This window comes from Perna viridis, chromosome 4 (assembly GCF_037379345.1).
Source record: "Perna viridis isolate PV_CMFRI_1.1 ecotype Kerala chromosome 4, ASM3737934v1, whole genome shotgun sequence".
Taxonomy (NCBI): Eukaryota; Metazoa; Mollusca; class Bivalvia; order Mytilida; family Mytilidae; genus Perna; species Perna viridis.
Window position 1 is genome coordinate 1 of NC_142448.1, and position 17,881 is coordinate 17,881.

Below are 17,881 nucleotides of genomic sequence, written 5' to 3' on the forward strand. Positions count from 1 at the left end.
GTTCTTATAGTGAAGATGGGTCATTCTATAGACAAGCACCCTAATTGAAAAAATTGCCGAAAATACATACAATTTACCGAGGTGAATATGTCTTAACTTTGAAACATTTTACGGCTAAAACTTACGGAGACAGTAGTTTTCCTCTTATCTGTAAAGCTTTAAGAGTTCGTATCATCTTTCAGAATAAAAAAAAATTGAAAATTAGCTTCATTATGAACAATTGTATAAAATTAACTAGTTCTCAGAACCCTAGCCGGGGGCTAGGGCGCTCTGCCCACATAACAACTGGGATGTGTGCCCCAGGTAGTGGCATGGGGTACCCCTTATGTTATATACATAAAAATGTTTGTAGTTTCAGACAAAAAAAAAGGTTGAAAATTAGCTACGTTATGGACAATTGTATAAATCTCATATTTGCGCATGCGCAATAAGTCATGTTGCCATTTACCGCAAAAGTTTTGGCTTCAACATTTTGGAGTAATTGGACAAAGTAAAAGTATTTTTGTATTACAAGGGATTCAGACAGTCATATTAATAGACATGGACACAATGTTTCAACCATCAACGAAAAAAGTTGCTGGTACACCTTTTAAAGTTTAATTCTACAACTTGCCATATTATCCAAAGGGTACTTTAGGTATTGTATTGCCATATTTGGTCATTCTGCTGGTGGACTTTGAAAGTTACAGACGAAAAAGGTCAGTCCCTTATTTTTTAGCTAACTTTTTTATTTCTTGGTCGATTTAAACAAAAAAAATTGGGAAATATTCTTACAATATTACTTTATTTTTTCCAATATTGATATTAAGCAAGAAAAAATATACAAGACCAGGAAAATTAATTAAAATAGTTAAAACCTCGCTAATTAATATGCATTGTATGTGAAATGACGTATACAAATCGTCACTTTGTACAAAAATATGTCGCCAATTTTTATTGGTTCCTTGTATGAAGAGGGAAATTCAAATTTTAAATTAAACTTTTTCTTTTTCAACCCAAAAATAGAGATTTTATTTGAATTTCAGATTAAAGACTCATGGACCCTCAGCCTTTTGGCTTCTTTTGTTTTCACAACCCTGAATCGTTTTTGAGTGCTCTTCTTTTTTGTAACGAGTCAAACATTCAATGTGAAAATTTTTTCTGTGTTTTGAATTTTATTTGTGTCTTTGATTTGTCTGATTTTAACATATTGTTGCAGTTTTGTAGAGACGAAAATTACCTTTTTACCTATTACAAATTGTTATAAATGTTTTCTTTCCTTCAGAATCAAAATGCCTCAGAATTTCCCTTTAGTTTTAATATCTGTTAGTAGTCAAGCTGCTTTAAACCTTCTTACAGATTATTGTCTTTTGTATAATTTTCCAAATAAAACTTATCACTTACTAAACAAATACTACTTACTGTTGTATTCCTTGGACGCATACTTAAGTGTTTTAGACATAATTTATATGAACCATCTTCCATGTTCCATATTTTTTCTCCAAAATTTTCCATAAGGAAAAGGCTGAGGGAGTGTCAAATTCTGAAAACAGCCAAATGTAAGTTGTTTTTAGAATTATTTTACTATGATAGGAACTAAGAAAACGTCCAGTTTGTTTTATTATTTTTCAGATAAAAAGACCGAAAGATTACTTTATAATTTTTCCCTTTAGTTATGCTATAATGAGTTTTGCTTACGGTACTCTTGTTTTTGGAATTTATGATGAGTTTGTACATGTACTTATGTTTTGTTATAATCACAAGTTAGTTAATCAGGAGTTTAGACATGGAGGTTTACATTACGTTATTCTATTTTCTAATAATGATTTTCATAATTTAGTTTTTTATTGCCGGGATCAGGGATTTATTTTCGTTAAGTTATACTTTAATTTATTTTAGTTTTCGATCAGCTAAGAATTAAGTTCATCTATAGAAATAAATGTAAGTTTTTTGTAGTTTGTTTTAAAACATTAAAACCGAATATCACAATTACCCGACAAATATTAGCATTGTACTACAATTTAGACGTTCTATTTACATAAAGTAAGACAACGTGAACTACTCTTATTGTGTTTTTATGTACATAAATGCCTATTCTGAAAAGAAGGTATTACATATGTTTCAGATTAAAACCATCAACCTCCCGCTATATGTCTAGCTTCAGAAATATTTTACGATATAACCCAGAGTGAAGATGGAAGAAAATAAGAAGAAAGGAATAAAGAGAAAATTAAGGTCTAGAAAAGATGAGGTAGATGTAAGTACAGTTATTTGTTTGTTTCACAATTATGTCTAATTAATCAATTCTCCATATTCCGACTGAACAAAAACTATCAATATATGGGAAAATGCAAAAAGCACAACCACATCAAATATAAAATAAAAAGCATACAGAACATACTTAGGTGACAGAAAGATCTTCAATGATGTAAAATAGTAAAACGTCAAGTTATAGGTAAAGTACGCAAAAAAATGGCCCGATAAAAATGAGTGACAATCTGGAGGTCAACTCGAGCTCTGTAGAAATAACTAAGATATACATACAAATATTTGATTTTTACCAACTAAAAAGCAGTAAACCCATACGTTTTGTATCCAGTCACCGCAAAAATGTATCATATTACCGCCATTTTGTATTCTCTTACCGTCAAAATGTTATTAATTACCGCAACGTTGCACGGATACTTTGTATTCAAATACCGTCTTTTGTATCCAATTACCGCACTTTTGTACGTATTTACCGCAGGGTAACTAGCTACATTACAACGGTGATTGATTACAAGGTATCCGTTTACCGTTTTATTGTATCGAATCACCGTAAATATGTTGCCATTTACCGCTGCGGTGTTTAGTAACAAACCCACGGTAAATAGCAACTATAAAACGGTAAATGATAACTATAAAGCGGTATATGGTTACTTCAAGAATTATAGATATAAATGTATGTGCGCGTTGGGTTAATGTAGATTTGGTTTAATGTGGTTGCCTGTAGACACTCTTAACCTTGTATACATGTTGTCGTTGAACTAATACTTACCTGATAATTACAATACTTACCTTAAAAATTACAATACTCACTTGATAAATACAATACTTACCTGATAAATACAATATTCTTCTTTATCCATTCCAGATATCTTCAGATGAATCGGCTGATTTGTTTCCACCGACTCCTCCAAAAAAGAGAGCTAAGCTGGTCGTAGCTATGTTTGCTAAAAAAAGCGAATCATTCAAACCGAAGAAGAGTAAGATGACAAACAATACCAAAAAACCTCAAAAGAACAATGATAAAAAAGAGGCATTGAGACATAGGAAACCAGTAAAATGCTCACAATGTGGAAAACCACAGAAAAACATATGGAGACATATGAAGAACAGCCACTCAATGACTTGCAACAAACCAAAGAATAGGGTAGTTGGCAAAAAAGGATATATAACATATAAATGTCCAGCAAAAGACAAGCATCTGGCTAATAAAACTTGCGGGAAAACAGTTTCCAGACTGAGAGACCATTTGGAGCGGACTCACGCTATAAGCAATAAAAAAACAGTTAAAGCCTTGATGAAAAGAGCAGCACCTGTCGTGTATGAAGACGGAAAATTTACTACACATAAACAAACAGTAACCAAAAAACAGAAGAAAGATGAAAGTGAGAGTTCAGACGAAAAAGAACAATCGCATCAGACAAAACTGAACACCATTAAGAAAGAGAAGGTGGACAATGTTGTTGTAATATCAGACGACGAAGAATCTGACATTGACCAGTTCGCTCCAACACAACAGATGAAAGTAGGACATATATCTCCAGCAAAAGACAAGCATCTGGCTAATAAAACTTGCGGGAAAGATGAAAGTGAGACTTCAGACGAAGAAGAACATTCGCATCAGACAAAACTGAACACCATTAAGAAAAAGAAGGTGGATAATGTTGTAACATCAGACGACGAAGAATCTGACATTGACCAGTTCGCTCCAACACAACAGATGAAAGTAGGACATATATGTCCAGCAAAAGACAAGCATCTGGCTAATAAAACTTGCGGGAAAGATGAAAGTGAGACTTCAGACGAAGAAGAACATTCGCATCAGACAAAACTGAACACCATTAAGAAAGAGAAGGTGGATAATGTTGTAACATCAGACGACGAAGAATCTGACATTGACCAGTTCGCTCCAACACAACAGATGAAAGAAGGACATATATGTGACCTGTGCGGAGAAACAGTAAGCAAACTAAGAGAACATTTGGAACGAACACACTCCATTACTAGTAGAAAAGCAGTTAAAACCTTAATGACAAAAGCCGTACCTGTCATGTATGCAGATATCAAGACTACTACCGGTAAACTAAAAGTAACTAAACAAGAGATGAAAGATGAAAGTTACAGTTCAGAGGATGAAGAACGTTCATATCAGACAAAACTGAACAAAATTAAAGAGAAGGTGGATGTTTTTGTAATATCAGACGAAGAAGAATCTGACATTGCCCAGTGCGCCCCAACACAAAGAATTGAAGAGAAACAAGAAGTCAGACATCATCCGATGCCAGGTCAGATTTTTTACAACAACGCAACAATTCGAAAATTTGTCAAACACCTCAAACAAAATATGTCACAACGAGAGGCAACGCAAAAAGGGGCAGAAGCTTTTCATATTTGGAAAGCAATGGATATTGATAAGACAATAGAGGGACTTTTGAAACAAGAGAATCTATTCGCATGGGTTGAGAAGACGTTTGATGATAATAAACCATCAAGATGGAGAAAGTATTTCCTTGAGTCGTACAGTCAATTCCTTCAATTTCTAATTAAGGATGAACAGATCATTGACTTAGATATTTTCAGAGCAAAAGACATTATATGCATCTTAAAGGATGTGATTGATTTTGATGCCGGTGGGAAGCACACTGCGCTAGAAGAAGAAAATTCTGACTTAGATGTTACAGACACAGAAGATGTACATGACGATAAGAATGATTACATAATATATGAAGCTGAACATATAAGTACAAACAATGACACTGATGAAACTGTACAATCGTCTACCCGGGAGGCAGAAGCTTTAGCGGACGATGATATTCATGATAATGTACAAGTGTCAACAAAAGAAGATTCATTGCAACTAACATTCCAATACTGGTTGAAAGGAGTGCCTTACCTCTCAACGGAAAAGACTGCAAAGCAACATTCTTATCAATCATTTAAGATTTGGAAGTACATGACTGATAACCTCAAGGTTGAGGGACTACTAGACAGAAGGGCGCTAAATGAATGGGTATCGGATTCGTTTGACAGAAAGGATGCGCCAAACACGGTAGTTTCTTACTTGGGGTCTTTCATAAGACTGGTAGAGTTCTTAATGGATACAAACAGACTGAAATTTGAAGAATTTGAAAGAGCAAGAAGATTACTTGAATACATAAAGACTCTTAGACGTTCAATGGGAAAACAGTCTAATAAAAGAAGATCAGAAGTTGCTGCACAGGAGTTACGTAAGTTCAAAATTAATTATTTATATCAACTTGTGCAGAATTTTTTAAAAAAAGGTGTTGATAGATGATAATTTATAAAAGAAAAGGCTCATTTAAACAATTAACAGAAATGAACAGAAATGCATACACAATACTATACGCTTACGCTAGGGTACAACTTACCTGAAACGTCACATTCATAATGTTACTTGATAGTTTCAAACTTGATAACCCACTTCATCGTTATCCTAACAAAATACTACAAGAAAAGCAGAACACCACATAGAGACCAATATATAACGGCGGTAAGTAGATACTTAGTCGCCATTCACCGCCTTTTAGTATTGAATTACCGTTTATTTGTAGTCAATTACCGAAAAGATTATGTGACAGATGAAACGGTGAATGGATACTAAGTTATCATGTACCGTCTTTTAGTACTTGATTACCGCTTAAATGTAACAAATTACCGCAAGCGGTGATTTGACACATTAAAACGGTAAACGGCTATTTAGTTGTCATTCACCGCTTTTAAGTAACTTATCACCGCTCATGTGTAAGATATCACCTTTTGTGGTAAGTTCATACATATGACGGTAAATGGATACTAAGTTACAATTTACCGCGCTTTAGTATCCATTTACCGGTGATGTGTATTAAATTACCGCATTTTTTCCCACATTTTTCTGTTTTACATTTGTTTTTTTATAGGAACTTTGATCATGCCCAGGGACATAGCAACTTTTTTCAACTGTAATGCAGCTAGAAGATTGTTAGAAAAGGCGATGAAGCCACCCACAAACAATATAGTTCCTGAGGATTTCTACGACGTGAGAGATTACGGTCTACTTAGACTTATTCTGATGAATGCACAACGCCCAGCAGCAATCAGATCTATTACAGAGAGAGCTTTTGAAGAGGCACACAGATCTGATGACGGATGGTTTTCAATTGCAGTAAGTCATTGTGTAAGATTAAGATTTTCAATTAAGAATGTTTAGACAAAAATAGACTACACAGGAATATGCTAGTATGACATATAATTTGAGGGTTAAATCATTAAAATACTAGTTTTACCATTGTTGTAAACATATCATAAATTTTGATATGCTATATATGCATATTTCCAGGAGTAACCTCTCGTCAGCAGCATTTAAACCAAAACCATTGGCAGGTAGAAAACCAAAAGTATTATAAGAGAAGTATCCGAATCCAAAAAAATGTTCGAAAAATGAAGCCAAATCCAGTACAGAGGTCATCGATTAAGTAAGATATGTCAATCCCTTATCAATAATAATCGATTGTATAATCCTTAAACTTGCTTTTGCAAAAACGACTCGTATTTTGATGTGAATTATCAAATATTCTTTCTTGTCAGAATGAATAGCAATAGCAAGTTTAAGGATTAGACAATTGATTATTATTAAACTTACATTGTATGTTTTACAAAGGTAGCTGATCACATAAGTAATTATACTTACCTAGCCTTAAAATTATTTCAGGTAGCTGACCATAAGACTGCGGCTTCAACTGGTCCAGCAATCATAGTTTTAAACCCGGATGTTTATAATATACTTAAGAACTTCATCATGATTTCAAAGACTGTTGGACAATTCCCACGGCATATGGAGAGATCTCTATTCACCTCGTTTCCAAAGGACGATGGGGAAATGGTTCCCATGTCAAGTTCTCAAGTGAACCAATCAATACAGCGCATTTGGAAAATGGGCCCAGTAGAAAAGAAGATAACATGCACAAAAATAAGAAAATCGACAGCTACTTTTGTGAGAAATGCAAAACCAGAGTCAAGAGAACGTCTATCAGAATTTATGACACATGCACCAACAACCCAGGACAAGTATTACAATCTATTCAATAGACGAGAAAGTGCTGTACCGATGGCACAGTTAATTTGCAGCGTCATGGATTATAGGAGTGATGTAAGTAAATCAGTATATTGGCCAGAAACGACGGATGAAACTACACACTTTGACAAAAGACCAATCGAACTAGATGGGCATTGCAAACCGGATGAGAACAATGTATCAAAGAAAAACCCAAGTGAATTCAGTGACTCTCCAATGGATGAAACTGAAGCTGGTTCAGGTGATGATACCCGCGCAAGAGACGACTACTATGTACCAGATGTACCAGATGGCGATTCGAATGATGATACTGAGGAATATTGGCCCCTATCACCGTTATATTCCCGAGAAATAGTATCAGAAGATGAGGAAGAAAAACTTATGTCTCACGGTAGAAGAGGCTTTACAGACGAGGAGGCTGCTCTAATTCTGGATATTTGTAGGGGAGTTCTCAGTGCAGCAGACAATAGTATCACACAATCAGAGGTCATGGAAGCTCTTAACAACGACCCAAGAAGTAAAACACTGCTCGCAAAACTAGAGAAACGCTACGGCAAGATTCATCGAAAAAAAATCGTTGATCGCGTGAGGTGTGAGCTCAGGAAAAGAAAAAAAAGACATAAACTCCACGACAGTGTTGATTGACAAAATTGGAAATTGATCTGAACGTTATTGTGACTGCTTAGTCTTTTCAACAATTAGTTGATCATAGCGTTTTGCCATATTCGTTGTGTTTTTTTGTTGTTGTTGTATTTTTGAATACTTACTGATTGACAAAATTGGAAATTGATGATCTGAACGTTATTTGCGACTGCTTACTCTTTTCAACAATTAGTTGATCATTGCGTTTTGCCATATTCGTTGTTTGTTTTTGTATTTTAAATACTTATTGACAGGTAGTCTGTTTTGAAAAATAGTTTGCAGATAGCAATAAAAATAAATCTAATTGAATGTTTTATGTTTCTTCTTATGAAATAAAAAGGTTGTAGATTGATTGATTATTGATGTTTAACGCCGACTTTATGTACTTTAAGGCAAAAGGTTGTAGAAGACATATATATCCACAAAAACACACTAACACACTATATTAGTTTAGCAATTGTTGTAAATTTTTAAAAAAATATAAATTTCGATATACTGTATATGCATATTTCGAGGAGTAACCTCTCATCAGCAGCATTTAAACCTAAACAATTAGAAGGTAGAAAAACAAAAGTATTATTACAGAAGTACCCTAATCCAAAACTGTTCGAACAATGCAGCTAAATCCAGCACAGAGGACATCAACCAAGTACAATACGAGAAAAGAAGTCCGAGATTTTTAAATATACATACATACATACATACATACACACATACATACCCACAAAAACATACAGACATAAACACACATATATACATTCATACATACATGCATACACACATATACACATACATATATATTCATACATACATACATACTTACACACATGCATGCACATATATACATCCTAAAACAGACATACATACACACATACATACATTCATACATACATACATGCATACACAAATACATACATATATACATACATACATACATACATACGTACATACATACATACATACATCCATACATACATGCATACACACATATATACATCCATATCTATATTCATACATACTTACATAAAAACATTCATACATACATACATACATACATACATACTTATCTACATACATATATATACATACAAAAACAGACAAACACATATATACATTCATACATACATACATGCATACACAAATACATACATACATATATATATATATACATACATACATACATACATACTTACATCCATCCATACATACATACATACATACATACATACATGCATGCATACATACAGAGATACATGCAAAAAACTTACATTCATATAAACGCACATACATGCATTCATACATACATACATACATACATATAACATACATACTAATATACATACATACATACATACATACGTACATACATACATACGTACATACATACAGTAACCTCTCGTCAGCAGCATTTAACCCAAAACAATTGGAAGGTAGAAAACCAAAAGTACCTGAATCCAAAAGTGTTAGAAAAATGAAGAGTAGCCATTTACCGCCAAATAATTTTCAGTATTTAGGAGGGTGTTTATTGTGTCCATTTTATTCAGAAACGTCTAGAAAACATGCAAATTTAGGACCCTTAAAATTTGTAAAAACATCACCGCTGAGTGTTACCAAACCACCGCTTACGTAGCCAATTACCAATTTCGAAGTAGCCAGCGGTAGGACCCAAGTAGCCATTACCACCTTCGAAGTAGCCAGCGGTAATTAGCAGTAGCCAACACACCGCAGAAAAGTAGCCAAAATGTAGCCACCTGTAGCCAAAATGTAGCCAGCGGTGAAAAAACGGTAGCCATGGTAGCCATTTTACCGCAAAAATGTAGCCTCTACATCTATGAAAAAATAGCACAAAATTTTGGTGACATTTTTGCGGTGAAATGACAACTTTGTGCTAACCCTAACCCTAACCCTAACCCTAACCCTAACCCTAACCCTAACCCTAACCCTAACCCTAACCCTAACCCTAACCCTAACCCTAACCCTAACCCTAACCCTAACCCTAACCCTAAAACTGGAAATTAGGGGTCATAAGACAGGTTTTTGAAAAAAAAAATTGTTGCCTTTAGCCAGCCATATCTATCGACGGATTAAAAATCACAACAGTTATTTTAAGCCCAATACACTAAAGAACTATTATGCTTATTTTCATTCAATGATCTTAAATGGTTTTAGAGAAGAAGATTTTTAAAGTTGCACATGTGAAAAAAAACAAAAAACTGTTTCAGGGGTCGTAACTCCTACATTAGTCAATGAATGGTTTTGAAAATTTCGGCATAGGTCTTTCTCATGATGCTTAACAATTTCACTCTGACAGAAATTTGGTAAAGGTAACGGTTTTTAAGTTATTTGCAAAAAACTGCCACCTGACCCCTATGTTCTATTTTTAGTAATGGAGGCTATGTTTTTTCATCAATCAACAAATACAAACGGTCAATTTGTGTGGAATACCCTAAGGCACATATATGCCAACTTTCATTGAATTCTGTTTAGTGGATTTTGAGAAGATTTTTAAAGTTGCACATAGGAAAATGCAAAAAAAAACTGTTTCAGGGGCCGTAACTCCTACATCAGTTGACCAATTGTTTTGAAATTTTGGCATAGCATAGGTCCGTCTCATGATGCTGAACAATATTACTTAGCCAAAAATTTTCTAAAGGCAACGGTTTTTGAGTTATTTGCAAAAAAACTGCCATCTGACTCCTATGTTCTATTTTTAGTAACGGCGGCAATGTTTTTTTATAGATCAAACATCCCAAAGTCTTGTTGTGCAGAACACCCTAAGGAACAATCATGCCAAGTTTAAAACCTGTCAGTCCAGTAGTTTCAGAGGAGAAGATTTTTAAAAATTTGTCCACGACGACGACGACGACGACGGACGCCAAGTGATGGCATAAGCTCACTTGGCATTTGGCCAGGTGAGCTAAAAAAGGAATAAGAGTGTTAAATCAGGTATAGAAAAGATTGCAACAAAATAAAATTTAAAAAAAGATTTTTGAAAAAGTCAACAATGACAACAGACAACTACAACGAACACATAGTGATGGTAATAGCTCACACTGATCTTCGTCCCAGATGAGCTTAAATATACGATGAGAAAACCAACCTCTTCTAACTAAATTCTGTTACTCAAAATGTTAGTTTAAAATGCCAGATTTTGATTTATTTAAGTTTTAATTAATCTAAATTAAATATCATCTATTGGAACAAAATGTAGACTTGACCTGTAACTTATCATTGTGAACTTATCATGTCATTATCTGCAAGCGTTTAGGAAAAAAGTCCTAAAACGATTATTTCTATAAAATTTTGCTAAGTTCAAGGCTCGTAATTTCGGTAAAATCATTGAAGTGAAACCAAACACAAACTTGTAATGTAACTTATCACGGTTAATTATAATAAAAATCATGTCAATATCTGCAAATGTTCAGAAAAAAAATGTCAGGAAAATGGTTATTTCTGTGAATTTTGATAAGTATAAAGCCCGTAATTTCGGTAAAAATTATCGTAAAGTAAACTTGACCTTTAACTTAGCATGGTGAACTTATTAACTAAAAAAATATTTCAATATCTGCAAGTGTTTAACAAAAAGTCGGGAAAACTTAAGATGGACTGATGGTCAGACGGGCGGGTCAAACACACTATACCATGCGCAACTGCATTGCATGGGGTATAATTATTTAAGCTCAGAGTTCTCCTTTGAAATTAAGAGAACACATATTCCATAACAGATGTAAAAGATTAGTACTGCTACTGGAGTTACGCACAATCAGGTGATAAAAGGCAAGTGTTTCTTTACATTTACGACATACTGTGAGGTGAAATATGTCATGACATCAGTCATTAACTTAAGCCAAAATTGTGTATGTCATTTGACCATAAGGTCAAAGGTTATGTTCAAAAGTCACACACCTTGGTACATGACACTCAACATTGGCGTGAAATACCCACATACCAAATGTCAGATATATTAGTAAAAATGAACAAAAGTTATGGCACAGGGGTGGTATTTTGCCAAAATGTGTATCTTATTTGACCATGAGATTGACAGGTTAAATTCAGGTAAAATTTCATCTATTCTGGTACGCAACACTGCACCTTCAGAGGATATACCAACATACTAAATATTAGAAGTCTAGGTCAAAAGACTAAAAACGTTATGGTATGGACAAATGTTGTATGAATGGCGTCAAACTATGGTATGTTATTTGAACATGAGGTCAAAAGTCGTTCAAATGCCAACCACCCTAGTATATGATGCCTGGCCTTCAGGTTTTACAATCCCATACCAAATATCAGATGTCTAAGTGAAAAGACAAAACAATTTTAGCCCAGACAAAATTTTGAATGGTATTTGGCCAAAATTTTGTTTGTCATTTGATCTTGGAGTTAAAGATCAAGGTCAAAAGTTATCATATCTTGAACATTACACTCTACCTTAATGTGATTTACTTACATACCAAAAATTAGATATCTAGGTAAAAGACAATAAACAATATGGCCAAGACAAAGTTTTTTATGGTATTGTGCAAAAACTTTAATGTTATTTGTCCTCGAGGCCAAAGGTCAAGGTCAAATGTCCCCTACCTAAAACACTACTCCCTGCCTTGATGTGATATACTTAAATGCCAAAGATCATATATCTAAGTAAAAAAACCAAAACATAATGGCACCGACAAAATTATGTATCATATTTTGCCAAAATTTGTATGTTATTTGACCTTGAGGTTAAAGGTCAAGGTCAAAAGTCTCCCACTCTGTTATGCAACAATTTACCATGAGAGGAAATACCAACATACCAAATATTAGAGGTCTAGGTCAAAAGACAAAAAAAGTTATGGTCTGGACAAAGTTTGTATGAAAAACGTTAAGAAGAAGAAAAGTCCTTACAGGAGGGGATTTTGGGTCCAGATGAGCAAAAAACAAAGATATGCTACATATTTTTATTTTTGATATGTTTCAGTGGAGAGCACCTACTACACATCTATGCATACATTTAATTGATATCTTCTTGCTCTTGTTAGCAAAACGGGTCTGAACATAGCCTATTTTCGTACATTTAAAATTGTCAAAAATAAAGAATTTTGGTTGCTATGGTAACCAGATCGATACCAATCAGATTGCTTTGTACTTTATTGTAAAATGTTTTTCCTAAGACATAGTTCATTAATATAATTATTTAGTTTGACAAATTTCCACCATTAGATATAAAAAATACATTCAAATTGTGATGTTTTTTGTGTTTTTAGGCCCAAAATTGGTGGTTGCTAAGGAATGGTCGTTGCTATGGTTACAGTGAAAATATTTTTCATTTTTTTATATTAATTCTTGTTTTTCCATTAAATCCTACATATTGCAAGTCAATATGGTTCAAATGTCTGATATCGAAAAATCACCCACTGCATGATTCTTGGGTGGACTGCTACTTAAGTTGTGCTTGCAAGCAAGTCACAAAAGTTCCCTCACTTTCCCCAAATAGCCACAGAACCCAATATTTTGAAATCTGCATATAATATTAAGCTAAAATAACAAAAACAATTATGAATTCAATTCTTTATTTAATTGGGGCATCTTACTTTGAATGGCGGCCGTTTGAAATGGCAGCCATCTTGGATGTTTCAAAATATGCATTCAGCCAAGCTTTCATAATATATATATATAAAGGAACAGTTTAATAAAGAAAGCTAAAGAAGTTTTTTTTTCTTAAATAACGAAAAATAAAAAAACATCTGAAATATCACAAAAATCAGCCGAACCTTCCGTTTTTTCGTTATCTTATATTATGACCTATCCCCCTTTTCCGGCAAAGCACCCCTCTTTTCATTTTTTTTCGTGGCGTGCACATCTGTAGGGTGAGGCCAAACTTCTGAGCAAGTTTTGTTCCAATAGTAAACAAGAGTAGGATTCAAAAATTCCTGATAGCCAATAAAAATATACAATAAATAACCAAAGACCAGGGTTCACTGTATTCCTTCAACAAATATTTCTCTCTGCATATTCCATAATTTGACAAATTGGTCACTCCACAGGTAATACAATAGTTGCTATCCCCTCTTAAGATAAAAATACCAGAAGCTCAGAGGCCTTTCAATATTACTGCTAAATTTGGTTTTATGGGGCAAGTGGTTTCCTGAAAAGAAGATAAAAATATGATTTCCCAATTTATTAACAAAATTGTTACAACAAAGATTTGGTACTTTTAATCAATTATATAAGACCAGTAAAAACCAGGTGCCGACTTTAATTTAACCAAGTCCCGATTTTACCAGGTGCCGAAGTGACTAGAATTCACACAAACAACATGGCTGGCCACAAAGTAAAAGTAGGAAAGTTGCGATTGAAAAGTACACATTTCGCAACAGTAAGACTGTATGACACATAATTTACATGATCTAGTTTATTTATCAAGTTATTGAAATGATATTTCATTTTATAGAACTATGAATTGTTATTTTAATTTAAAAATGTCAAATACTGTACTTGTGAGTACTCATCCCTAACAAATCAACAGACAATTTTGAACCTAATATTCAATTTCTTTTTTACAGGTTTTTCTATAATAAATATTTATAAAATTAGTTGTTGCTATTTCCTCTGTTGTCAGTACAACGGTATATTACAGTATAAATTAAATCGTATATTACAGTATAAATTCAATCATACTTAGAAGAAAAACATGTGGAAAATCACAAAAATCAACCAAATTTTTCGGGTTTTTTTTCGTTACCATGGCAACACACGAAATATAAAGTCAATTTTTTGAGATAATATTATAGAGATCATCAAACTCTACCACCGCACCAATTTTCAAGTTGATAGCTACTAAGATTTATGATATGGCACAATGTCCTATATTATGACCTATACCCCTTTTCGACCGAAGAAACTCTCCTTTTAATATTTTTGTGAAATGAACATCGATGGGTTAACATTCCAAAATAGATGAATTTAGCTTACAATTTTAAGCTGAAATATTAAGTTTCATAAAATTCTAATGACATTTATAAACTTTTCCAAAAGGGTACCTTATTTTGGATGGCGGCCATTTTAAAATGGTGGCCACCTAAAAAAATCTGAAATGTGCATTAAATCACATTTAGATAGTTTTAGATAAATCCCAAGTTTGATAAAGATATCTCAAGTCATTTTTCCTACATAAAAAAGAAAACCTCTAAAAAATCAAATAAAAATGGCGATTTTTTTTCTTACGAAGGCGACACATTGCAGCTCGATTCACTTTTTTTGCATTATATTGTAGAGCTCATCAAACTCATCAAACACCACAACAATTTTCAAGTTCCTGGCCACCTAGGTTTCCGAGATATCGCAATGTCCTAAATTATGACATATCCCCCTTTTCCACCAAAGCGCCCCTCCTTTCAATTTTGTTTGCAGCGTGCACATCTGAAGGGTGAGGCCCAACTTCTGAGTAAGTTTTGTTCCAATCCCTCCATTAGTTTCCAAGAAAACGCCCGGACAAGTTCACCGGTAAAAATAATAATAACAAGTGTTACTGTGTTTGCAAGCAAAATACAGAAGTCGCTAAAACCGGCAAATATTCGAATTTAGTCAAATTCTGAAGCCGCCATTGTATTCAGGATGTAAATTTTACTCTAGAAATCAAATTTTATTGAAATCCAACAATGTTGAAATTTTGCCGATTTTTGCGGCCATTTTGAAAAAAAATGGCAGCTTTCTGAAATTTTTTTTCCGCCTATGGTGTCGACTAGTCAGAAACAGCATTTTGAGTTATTTTCATACATCTAATGAGTTCCACTAATTTTATAGATTTTTTTTTTTACTTTTCCAGTTTTGCTTTGGCAGCCATTTTGAAATCTTCAGTCATTTTGAAAATACTTACTTCAAATTGCCAATTGGTGGCAGTTGGATTTTTTTTTTTGGGGGGGGGGATTCTGCATCCTTTATAGTTCTAACACCTTGAAAAATTTCATCTCAATCGAACCAGCCACTTTGGAGAAAAAGGGCGGAGACTTTTAACAATTTTTTATGACAGGAGAATTAAAATATTAATCATAATAATAATAAAATTTACGTTTTCACGAAACTTGTAGAAGTCGCCTCCCGTTTCCCGATCTGTCTTTTGACAAACGTATTGTCAATGGAACTGCTTATTATTAATCGAGGCTGCATATAGAACGTGGATATCAAATTTTAATGAAACCGAAATTTCGTGCCCAGTGGTGGCCATTTTGAAAATGGCGTCCGACACGTAGCTCAAATTACCAATTGAGCCGCAGATTATTAATCGGGACGTCTAAAAGAACCTAGATTTAAATTTACATCAAAATCGGACAACTTTGAATTTTTCGCGCGCAGTGGCGGCCATTTTGAAAATGGCGTCCGACAAGTAGCTAAAATTGCCAATTGAGCCGCAGATTATCAATCGGGACGACTCAAACACCTTGGCAACACAAAACATATCGATTGACTATTTTTGCATAATATTGTAGAGCTCATCAAACTCTACCACAACACTAATTTTAAACTTCCTGGCCACCTAGGTTTCCGAGATATCGCAATGTCCTTAATTATGACATATCCCCTTTTTCCGCCAAAGCGCCCCTCCTTTCAATTTTAAACTTAATAATAATAACTAGAATGGCCATTGCGAGCAAGAGCGAATGTCGCCCCCGACAATAGTTTAAGCTCACAATTTTAGTTTTGTATTGTTATGCCTATTCAACTCCTTTGAGACCTATATTCAAATTTGTAGCTATTCATGTTGATGAGGTAATACAATGTCCCATGTTGTGACCTAAGGCAGACATTTTCGTCAGAATGTTTGCTTAAATTCAGGGTCTGACTCATATGCATTATACTACAAAGTTTCATTAAAATTCTTCAATGAATAAAAAACTCATGGCCGTGTGAAAAAAGTGGATTTTGAGATTCATGAAATTTTCAGTTTTTCCATGGCAACAGACAACATATCGATTCACTTTTTTTTTTGCTTTATTTTATTAGGCTCTTAAAACTGTACCACCATACCAAATTTCAAGTTTCTAGCCTTCTAGGTTTCCGAGATATTGCAATGTCTTAGATTATGAACTTTGGTAGCCATTTTGAAAATGGCGGCATATCGGCGAAAAATTCTTATGCGAATTCCGAGATGTTAATGGGACGCAGCATACAACAAAGTTTTATTAAAATTGCGTAAAGAATAAAAAAGTTATAGGTGTGAGGAAAAAAGTAGATTTTGGTATCCATGAAATTTTCATTTTTTCGTTGCCATAGTAACTGACAACATATTGATTGACTTTTTTTAATTTTGCTTAATTTTATTGGGCACATTGAATTGTACCACCATACCAAATTTCAAGATTCTAGCCACCTAGGTTTCCGAGATATTGCAAAGTCCTAGATTATGAACTTTTCACGTTTCCATGGAAACGCCAGCCATTCTTTTTCGCCAAAAGTTATGGTGCACCCCTTCTCATTACCATCTACCTTCATACCAAGTTCCAATTTATTCCCTTCAGTGATGCTCTCTAAAAAATCCGGACAAAAATCATTGGAAGAAAAGTAATAATAATGATAATAGTAATAATAATAAGAAGAAGAAGAAGAAGAAGAAGAAGAAGAAGAAGAAGAAGATACAGTACAATAACAATATGTCACCCCGACATTCGTCTGGGGCGACATAACTAGAATTGACTTTGCGAGCTATAGCGAATGTCTCCCCCGGCAACCGTTTAAGTTCCCAATTTCAATATGGTATTGTTATGCCTATTCAACTTCTTTTACAGACCTGTTTTCAAATTTGTACCTTTTTATGTTGTTGAGATAATGCAATGTCGCAGATTGTGACCTAAGGCAGCCATTTTGAAAATGGCGACTTTTCGTCAGAATTGTTGCTTAAATTCCGAGGTCTGACTGATACGCATTATGTTACTGAGTTTCATTAAATTT

The 17,881-nt window shown here is 34.0% G+C and overlaps 1 protein-coding gene across 1 annotated transcript; it reads left to right on the top strand.

Annotated features, from left to right (window-relative positions):
• Window positions 1–6,019: 6,019 nt before the first annotated feature.
• Window positions 6,020–7,988, top strand: LOC148618337 (uncharacterized). The gene is made up of 2 exons (XM_088576877.1): window positions 6,020–6,406; window positions 6,953–7,988. Exons 1-2 carry the CDS (start codon window positions 6,173–6,175, stop codon window positions 7,958–7,960), a joined length of 1,242 nt encoding a protein of 413 aa, XP_088433003.1. The 5' UTR covers window positions 6,020–6,172; the 3' UTR covers window positions 7,961–7,988.
• The last annotated feature ends 9,893 nt before the right edge of the window (window positions 7,989–17,881 follow it).

Bases quoted from the DNA above. Each gene is read 5' to 3' on its own strand.
- LOC148618337 (XM_088576877.1), top strand. From the start codon at position 6,173: ATGCCCAGGGACATAGCAACTTTTTTCAACTGTAATGCAGCTAGAAGA. The intron at 6,407-6,952 runs GTAAGTCATTGT...AAATTATTTCAG, and splicing joins ACGGATGGTTTTCAATTGCA to GTAGCTGACCATAAGACTGC.